Source organism: Ipomoea nil, unplaced genomic scaffold, assembly GCF_001879475.1.
Source record: "Ipomoea nil cultivar Tokyo-kokei standard unplaced genomic scaffold, Asagao_1.1 scaffold1868, whole genome shotgun sequence".
In the NCBI taxonomy this organism is placed as follows: Eukaryota; Viridiplantae; Streptophyta; class Magnoliopsida; order Solanales; family Convolvulaceae; genus Ipomoea; species Ipomoea nil.
In genome coordinates this window covers 210,682-220,062 of record NW_017618296.1, presented here as the reverse complement: position 1 = coordinate 220,062, position 9,381 = coordinate 210,682, and the positions used below count along the sequence as shown (strand labels likewise).

General features: G+C 34.7%; 1 protein-coding gene across 6 annotated transcripts; it reads right to left on the bottom strand.

Annotated features, from left to right (window-relative positions):
• Positions 1-576: 576 nt before the first annotated feature.
• Positions 577-8,053, bottom strand: LOC109193290 (membrane protein of ER body 2-like). 6 transcript variants are annotated; one of them, XM_019344147.1, is made up of 10 exons: positions 7,470-8,053; positions 6,158-6,307; positions 4,795-5,373; positions 3,934-4,068; positions 3,458-3,712; positions 3,141-3,383; positions 2,872-3,042; positions 2,002-2,229; positions 1,762-1,823; positions 577-1,232 (listed from the first exon to the last, which is right to left on the bottom strand). In XM_019344147.1, the coding sequence occupies exons 1-10, from the start codon at positions 7,777-7,779 to the stop codon at positions 762-764; spliced, it is 2,604 nt and encodes an 867-aa protein (XP_019199692.1). In that variant the 5' UTR covers positions 7,780-8,053; the 3' UTR covers positions 577-761. The 6 variants fall into 6 exon arrangements, with proteins under 6 accessions (XP_019199692.1, XP_019199693.1, XP_019199697.1 ...); XM_019344148.1 differs by having other exon boundaries at positions 2,872-2,994; positions 7,470-8,052; XM_019344152.1 differs by lacking the exon at positions 7,470-8,053 and adding an exon at positions 7,065-7,461.
• Between the last annotated feature and the right edge of the window lie 1,328 nt (positions 8,054-9,381).

The window sequence follows — 9,381 nt, the reverse complement described above, 5'->3', positions numbered from 1 at the left end:
ATATATATATATATATATATATATATATATATATATATATATGATCGTATGAGAACACTTGCTTAGGTGAGAACGTGAGAACAAATCGTGTGCATCCATCTAATATTTTTTAATGGTTTAGATTATATTAAGTGTGTGCGAACGCGAATTAAATGTGTGCAAACGCAATTAAGTGTGTTTGCACACATTTAATTCGCATTCGCACACACCTAATCCGCGTTCACACACACTTAATCCGCGTTCACACACACTTAATATCATCTAGACCGTTACAAAATATTAGATGGATGCACATGATTTATTCTCACGTTCTCATCTAAGCAAGTTTCTTATTGTAACCCTATATATATATATATATATATATATATATATATATATATATATATATATATATATATATATATATATATATATATATATATATATATATTCAAGGAACATTAGGGTTGCAAGCATTTTTGCATTGCAAGATCTGCCTACAAAGGAATACTGTAATTATAATTGACAATCTATGATTAAAGTGAAAATAGCTTAATTCTAGACCAGAACCCGAGTGGAAAGGAACAATGTATCCATTAAAAAAGCATTGCAATTATAAGTGTGCAAATACAAATTTTCCTGTTCCCAAAAGAGGACAAAAACACTGCATCTAACATTCTTACTCCTCATATTTCAAAATCCTTCTTCTCAGCCGCAAAGAACCCTAGTAAAAATAAGCCATTTATTGAGAGTTGATCATATGATTAAGCTTTTGTAGCTCCTTAGTATGATGCCCATGCTGCTTTATGGGCTGGAGTCACCCCAGGTTGGAACAGGTTGACCTCTGAACTTGACTGGAACAAACCAAGCTTCAGCAACAGCCTATTGATTAACTGACCGGCTGCAAATGAAACTCCTGAGACCACGAAACCTAAAACAACGTAAAACGTGATTGTTTTAAGGTAAGACTTGGGTGGTCTCTGGGCATACACCTTTCCAGTTGCCAGAACTATGGTGCATAACAGTGAAGCTGCAGCAGCTGCAATGAGCTTGAGTTCCATGTCATCGCTCTTGCGAAATGAGAAGCCGTACACAGTTGGAGGCACTAACCCGAATACTGCATATGAGAGCACAATAGCGATGGCATGGATCACGAAATTTTCCCTGTGGCCCAGCAGTTTTCCGTATCGATCTCCTGGCTCCATAATTTGGTTTGAGGCCTGCTCAGGGCAATCTTTCTTCAATTCCCAAAGCTGTAAAACGAAAGTCAGAAGCTTAGTTGCGCACTTGGACTGCAACCATTTTCTAATGAAAATGGAGCTAGAGATCAAGGATGATGAATACTTGAATCTATATCGTTTGAGTTAATACCCAATTTAGTCTTGGACTATAGTGGTTTTTTTCGATTTAGTGCTAAATTACTTTTTTGTGCTTAATTAAATGTTGGACTTCGATGGTTTTACCCAAATGAATCCTCGACTGTTAGAAACTTAGAATCAAGGACTAAGTCGAGAAAACCACTATAGTCAATGACTAAATTTGGTAAAATCACTATAGTTGAAGACTAACTTGAGTAAAACTACTACAATCGATGACTAAATTGGATATTAATAGAGGTGAAATTACCAAACTATCTTAACAGATGACTCAATTATAGGTAAAATCATCAAAGTTGAGGACCTAATTAAGCACGAAGTCATTTAGGACTAAATTGAGAAAAACCACTATAGTCGACAACTAAATTGGGTATTAAGTGTAATAGGAAAAGCAGAAACTACTCACATTATTTAGGATTATGAGAAATCCTCCGACTAGATTAGCAGCACTGAGGGCAAAAATATACACTGCATGTAGTGGGGCAAGAAAAAAAATCCATCAACAATCAAAATATATAGTTGGTCTAGAATTGAAGAGAGATGGTTTGCCAAAGCTTATGACTATGGATTATGATTGATTAGTTGTTTATTGTTTACTATTATGGGTTGTGAATACTCCATGATCTCGACTTTCTAAATTACTTACACGTAGCAGTACCAGCAGCAGCAGCAGATGATACAATGCTTAGGCTAGTGATCGACTCAGCTAGACCACCATACACAATACTTTTGATGATCTCGATTTTGTTCCCTTCTCTAGCATTGCTTCCTTGTTGCTCCACTGCACACATTTCAGTCGCAAGATTTGGCAAATTCATCGATTCTGCAGTTTCAGTTGGCCCTGCTTCTACTACAGAAATTATGGTATCTTCGCCTAGGCCATATAGTAAAGAAACCGTGTAATCAAAGAAAATTGAAAGTAACAGCAAAAGAAGTGAAATGCACCAAAATGGGCTATAATGCAATCATTATTGTGTGGACCACAAATAAAACGTACATTATTTGTGTATATAAAGTACATTATTTTGTATACTATCAAATAATGTACATTTAGTACACAAATAAAAATTTTCGCTATAATGCACATGAGCCAAACCACACTAAAAGACTAAATTTAACCAATTAGGTAGTCTAACCCATGACCTTATAAACACATGTTTTCTCTTATATTTTCAATATGGAATTCTTAACACTCCCCTCAAGTGGACAACCGGACCATTTTGAATCTAACTGGTTAACCAAGTGGACCGAACAAGTGGGCTCACGAAATCTTGGACGCACCAATACCACATCGAACAGACTCCAATACCATGTACGAAAGTGAAGAGAATGTTTCTAAGTCATTTAGTAGAAAGAATACACAGCCCTATATATACATGCTAGGAGACCACTCAGAAGGAAACATGACCAATTCTTTCCTTGTGACCCACCTACTCAATTCCTTTAAATCTCCATGCTACCTAATATATATACATTCCATAAAACAAGCAAACTAATATGAAGTCTAGTCAGATACCTTTAGTAACAGTTTGGAACATTGTATCCATATTTTCAACCGGAGGTTCACTGAGAAGAACGGCTCCAATGTGTTGTTGAGGAGAATCTGTTGAAATATCCAATTTAGTTTCACCTTCTGATCCTTTAAGTACAGAAACTGGTGGTGTCAGTGCAATTTCAGCTTCATCATCTGTACATACACCATTTAAATGCACAAAAAGGTTTCCACATGAAACTTAGAACACTAGTTTATAGACATTGTCTTAAGATAGTCATTATTCACATTACCTGGACTGTCACATATTTTATCAGCTTGCTTCTTCTCAAGAGTCATGGACTCCTCATTTGAAGTTATCAAAATCTTCAGCCCAGTTTGGGATGCTGACAAAGTACTCTCTACAAAGCTTTCAGTACCAACTTGAGTTTCGTTAGCAGGAGTCAATGCCTCGTTAATTGCACCATTTACTTCAATTCCATTTGATAAATTTAATTGATGATTGGTATCTACTTCGAAGTGGTTGACTGGATCTCCTGCACAAAAATGTATAGGTAAGAAAGGACAAAATGGCAAGAAGGATGATTGTATAATGCATTAGACATGTTACCGTTCTTGCCCATTATTGCAGAGACTGATATATCTTTTGCGTCATTCATTATTTTTTCAGCTCTTTCTAGCTCGGTGTTTTGAGAAGTTGAGATATTAGCTCCAGTTTCACGAAGGTCAATGCTTCTGCTGTCAACATGAACAGGTGGAATGGTTTCTTGAATGGACGAGGATTGATCACTCTTATCACACAAGTTGGATGATGGTAAAATTACTTCGTTATTGTTTTTCCCAACATCTAACCTATGATCTTCTCCTGCATAGCAACATTGTTCAGTGAAAAACTACCTGCCGAATTAGTAAATTACAATTGAAGGTTCATCCAAAAATGCTCAAGTTAAAATTATGCATGAAGATAGTGTCTTAACTCTTAACTTTGAAATACCTCTCCATATTCAAAACAAGAACAGAAATCAACATAAAATGAATAGGTTACAACAGAGGAGTCACACTGTAGCCACAAACAAGGAAATTTACCTTTATCAGCAGACCCTTTATCCGATGCAAAAATGGAGGAAAACCAGTTTTTGCTCATTCTCACTCCTTGCTCATCTCTCTTATTTTCTTGATCGTCTTTTTTGCCAAAAATCTGGAACAACTTGAAGCCACTCCCTGAAAGTTCATAACGATGGGTGAAGTTTTTGAATTCTGATTTTTTTTGTTTCCCTGACTGCATCCTAATGCGATAATGATTTTTTTTTTTTAATTACAAAATACTCAAGGAGGTATCATTTAAGGGCCATTTGTTAACACTTAGGGTTTTGTGTGTAGAAAACCAAAACAAGTTTTAGTTTAAAATGGCTCCCTGACTGCATCCCCTTGTCAGCCAAGTACTTTGTGCTCAGATGGCATGTAGTGACTCTCTCATATGGGAGGTCATGAGATCAAGCCTCAATGGAGGTGGTGTTGATTGACTTTTTGTGCTTCAACGGATGAGAGGTCATGAGATCGAGCCTCAATGGAGGCGGTGTTGATTGACTCTTTGTGCTTTAACAGGTTGGCGGTGTTGATTGACTAACTCTTTATGCTTCAACAGGTTGAGAAAGTATAGATGAACAGATACTACAATGTAATAGAGTCAGAGTCAGTGGTACTCAAAAAAAAATACCCTTGTCACCAATTGTTGGACTTGGCCCTTTACTGGCCTCCGCCCAACAAAAAATAAAAAGGAACAACTAGAATGTGCTAGATATGGCTCCTTCACATAGACTACAGAAAAAGAGCAGAACTTATCTATTTATCAAAGAACACATGTTCAACAATTAGCTGTCAAACCTCAGTACTTGGCAACCATATATAAAGTCAGGAAATTTCTCTTTTCAGAAAAGGGTATGTTACCTGTTGGAATAAAAAAGCTGAAGCACGATAAACATCTGAATATCTCTGGTTCACGATCACGATCATAACCATTGACAGCTGATATTGGAGTATCATCAAGAGAGATCAGTGGCTCATCATGACATTCATCGCTACTCAGTTGTGTATCAAATTTGGATTCACTTGCAGTCCCCAATTTGTTACGTTTAACTTCTCCACTAGAAATTCGAACATTTCGTTTTCTTTTACGAAGAATAACTCTTCTGGTTACGCAGGAATGACAGTTTGGGCAGTACAGATCATGAGTATTCTGCTTACGTAACACATTCTCAACGTCATAATCCTTCGCATCAATTTCACTATCCGTTATCTGGTCAACATCAGCACTTTCTATCTCTTCAACAGTTGACAACTTGTGAACTGTACCGGGCTCTTGTGGTAAAGTTCCAGTGGGCAAAATATTAAAATTTGGCAGGTTTTCATCTTTCAAATTTCCATGATATTGAAGATCAGTAAGAAGACTCCCCTCGATACAAACATCTCCTGGATTTCTCTTGTTACTTTCTTTTACAGATGATGATGAAGACGTTAATTTACCATCTGTAGTTGCACACAAGTAAAACGCTAATTATCCAAACTGTATGTTCAAATTTAGTTATTAACAAAATATGAAGACAACTCAGAGAAATTACCACATTATTAAAAGAAAAAAAAAAAAAAAAAAAAAAAAAAAAAAAAAAGACAATAAAAAGATAGGACAATAACAGCTAAGAGGAAACCAATTTGTAAAGTTGACTGTATGTGAAATTTATACCAAAATTACTCTTTAATTACCAAGTGCAATACCTCAAGTTAAAAATTAAAACAGTAAATGTTTATATAGTATATGATATCTTAGGGCATTATTGCAGGAAGAGACATATCATAAATATAATAAGACCTAGAATATGAAGGACATAGGCCCTGTTTGGTAAATGGCGGTTAGCTGATAGCTAATTGGGTTAATTAGAGGGTATAACTAGTTGATAATATTAGCTTATTGTAGAAAGGTGTTTGGTAATTAGCTGTTAGCTGATAGCTGTTTAGTATAATTTCTTTTCTCAAAAAGCTAATTGATTGAATTTTAGTATTTTGGAGTTGATTTTTTAACTAAGTCAAATAATTAATAGTGGTCAAATAAGCCAAAATTAGCTGTTAGGCTAATATTTTACCAAACATGGCCAATAAACCCTCCAGTCCAACTAACTTCTATTAGTAAAGTATCTTTTTCCGGCAATCCTCATATTACAGTTCTTGTTCTTTTAGTCTCCCAAAAATCCCTCCTATTTTTCACCTTACTGATTGCTGAGTCTAGGGGTTTTTACAAAGCACAGTATTTACTGACCTTCACTTTCAAAACTGAAATATAATCCACACTGGTCTAAGGTTTTGTAATCCAGCAACTTATGCAATTGCCCCTTAGGCATCTGAGGGAGACCAAAACAAACACTTTCGTTTTGGCAGTTCCAACGGCAGACTCGACACTTCCATATTCCTTCAGTCAAACAGAAAAACCGTGATTGCAAATTGTTTTTACTTCCTAGTAAAATAACCACACTAAAAAACTGAATCCAATGAATTAACTAGTCTAACACATCGCCTTATAAACTCATATGTTTTCTCTTATTTTTTCAATGTGGGACTCTTAACAGAGACAATAGGCAAGAATGCAAGACATAACTGCTTCAACACATGGAATATTTGGATTGATCTATAAGGAAAATGGGTAGGAAGTAGGAACATTTAGCTAAGTTTCTGTATTGACATTACACTGTGCCCTATCTTCAAATTGTAGGTGGATCTAATACCTGTGTTTTTTACAAGTAAACTGACTAGAGCCTAGCTTTCAATGGTCCTTATAATGTGAGATCTAGAAATTTCATTTATAAAACCCAGAAAAGCCATGTTTCTTTCTGGTGTTACTTGAAGCTTGAAGGCGACTCATTAGCTATACACTATACTCGAGATCAAACTGCTACAAGAAAGGGGTTTTACATGGAAGCGATGGCTCTCTAGATCTATACTTCTACATAAGCACTCAGTTTAAGTATACCCATTCTTTTCAAAATCAAATTCGTCGAGTTGCAGGCTTTAAAATGTTAAAAGAATCAGATGGAGTATGGGTCGCCCTGGAGCAGTTAAGCTATAAGAAGATCAAAGATCATAGTGCAGATGAAATACCAACAAAGACTCTAAGAGAGCTGTTTAACAAATCAAATGTTGAGATCAACGGCCAAGGCTCTAAAACTCACCATGAAAGCACAAAATTATGAATCTATTGTTCAAGGACAAATTAAAGAAGACCAAATACATTAACAGGAAGAAAGATAAACATATTCCCTTGATGCAAAATATATTTCTTAGCAGAAAGACAAATCCCTTATAGATGGCAGTCAAAGAACACACTTCAAATGATTGCAGAAATGGGCCCTCAGGTCTCACTGTCTCAGTTTAATAATTTAAAAAAAAAAAAAAAAAAAAAAAAAAAAAAAAAAAAAAAGGTAGGGTTAAGTGACTTAAGTCTCAGGGTATGAAGTGGGGTTCAAGGAGAAGGAAATGTTTGTCTACCCAACAAGAATAGACATCAAAGACCAATAAGAACATAGCAGAAATTCAAGAAAAAGACAGCATATTAGAGTATTGTTTCACACTTTCACCTTCATCTTTGTCAAAGTAAACACAATTCTCCAGTCTTGGCAGACAATCTTTGATTCCAGCTCTATCAGCTGGTGTTGGGTCAACATGCTCCTCTGCCCCTTCTTGGTCACCGTCAAAGGTTGATTCTTGACCTCCATTTTCAGTCACTGAGGGTAAATTTGCATACCCATTTTTCTCAATATGACAATTACTCACTTCTTTGGAAATATTATATTTTGAACCCCTCACTAGCATCCCAACTTCTTCTTCTTCTTCTTCTGCTTCCAACACCAATTCCTCTGGCTCCCTCTTATGCCCTTCTTTTTCCATTTTCTCACCACCTCAAAGCCCCAAGCCCCTCTCTCTCTCTCTCTCTCTCTCTGTATGTGTGTGCTGGTTGGCTGGCCCTGGTTGCAATTTATGGGAAGCAAGTAGAGTAGTTATGGGTATGGGTAGAGGTGTTAAAATATAAGCATTTTCAATTCACACAAGAAGCTAAGATAATCCTGGTTTATTAAACTATTTTACAAAATCGATGAGTCAAAATGGCTATAATACAAGAATTTGCTTTTTTTGTTTTTGTTTTTTCATAGATCAGGTGAGCGTGAGCCATCCTACATGGCTACAAGCCTAAAAGGGTAGTTGGTGGTGGGGTTTCCTAGAAATACTTGACAATTTTGGGGGCTCATGTGTAAACATAACTTTGTATTATGCAAACACCAATTTGATAGAGAATGTGTTTGGGTACGGAGTTGCATTAAATTTTTAGGCCACCTATCTTATTCATTAGATGTGCTTATAATTCAGTGAGAAAATTAATTATTGTCTTTAACGGTAAAAATTTTGGGCTATAACCAAAAGAAAAAAAAAAAGAATGTGTTTGTATGTGGGATGATGACTACTCAATCAGATGGAGCTGAGCATGAGCAGCCTGGCCATGGGTTGCTACGGCGACAACACAGGTCTTGAATAATTATATTTTTAGAATTTATAGATTGGTCTTCATTGTAATTGAAAATAAAATTTTAGAAAGAATTGACATTATAATTTTGGTGAATAATTTTGTATTTAAGTATGCACGATAAATATCACTTTTAAATTAAATATAGTCCAAATAAATTTGAACTCAATTATTTTAATTATAAAGGTCTTCTATATTTCTATTGTTATGTTTCAGAGATCTCTTAAAATTATGTTTCTTACCTCTATAAATACTCCAAATTTGTTTATGAAACGCCTGGGCATGAGTCTGTAATAGGACACATAAAGGTGTGGATTTCCATGGCTGCATGTGCTAGTTCTTGTAATAATGTCTGCTTTCATAAACAGGTATGGCTTCTTTAGCATTCATTTTTTGAGACAAGAAAAACAAAAAACAAAACAAAAAAAAAACAAAACAAAACAAAAAACAAAACAAAACAAAAAACAAAACAAAAACAAAAACAAAAACAAAAAACAAAAAAACAAAAAAAAAAAACAAAAAAACAAAAAACAAAAAAACAAAAAAAAAAAAAAAAAAAAAATATTTTGCCTTCAAATTCCTGTCTTTCTTCATCAATACAAAATGGTACAGCCGTTCAGGAAACAAATTGATAAGGAAGGTGTAGCAGGATTTGTTTGGTAGTGTATTATTGATTAAGTTTGTTTGGTGGTGTATTATTGATTAAGTTTGTTTACTGTACATAACTTTTGTATGTAGCACATTTTTATAATTTTTTTTAGAAAATGGTTAAATAATTTTTTTTGAACTATCTCAAATTTTCAATTGCATACTCGAACAAAACAAAAAAAACAAAAGCAAAAACCTTATATAAATGCATGAACTAAAAAAGTGTAATGTATCTCTTTTTTCTTGTAAGTTACATATTATTATAGATTTATAAATTTCTATCAACATGACATTTACATTTATGTGTAATATTATTTATTTGC

Coding starts and splice junctions, on each gene's coding strand:
- LOC109193290 (XM_019344147.1), bottom strand. CDS start 7,779: ATGGAAAAAGAAGGGCATAAGAGGGAGCCAGAGGAATTGGTGTTGGAA. Junction 6,308..7,469: donor TTACTTTGACAAAGATGAAG/GTGAAAGTGTGA, acceptor GTTTGACTGAAG/GAATATGGAAGTGTCGAGTC. Junction 3,384..3,457: donor TGCAATAATGGGCAAGAACG/GTAACATGTCTA, acceptor ATTTTTGTGCAG/GAGATCCAGTCAACCACTTC.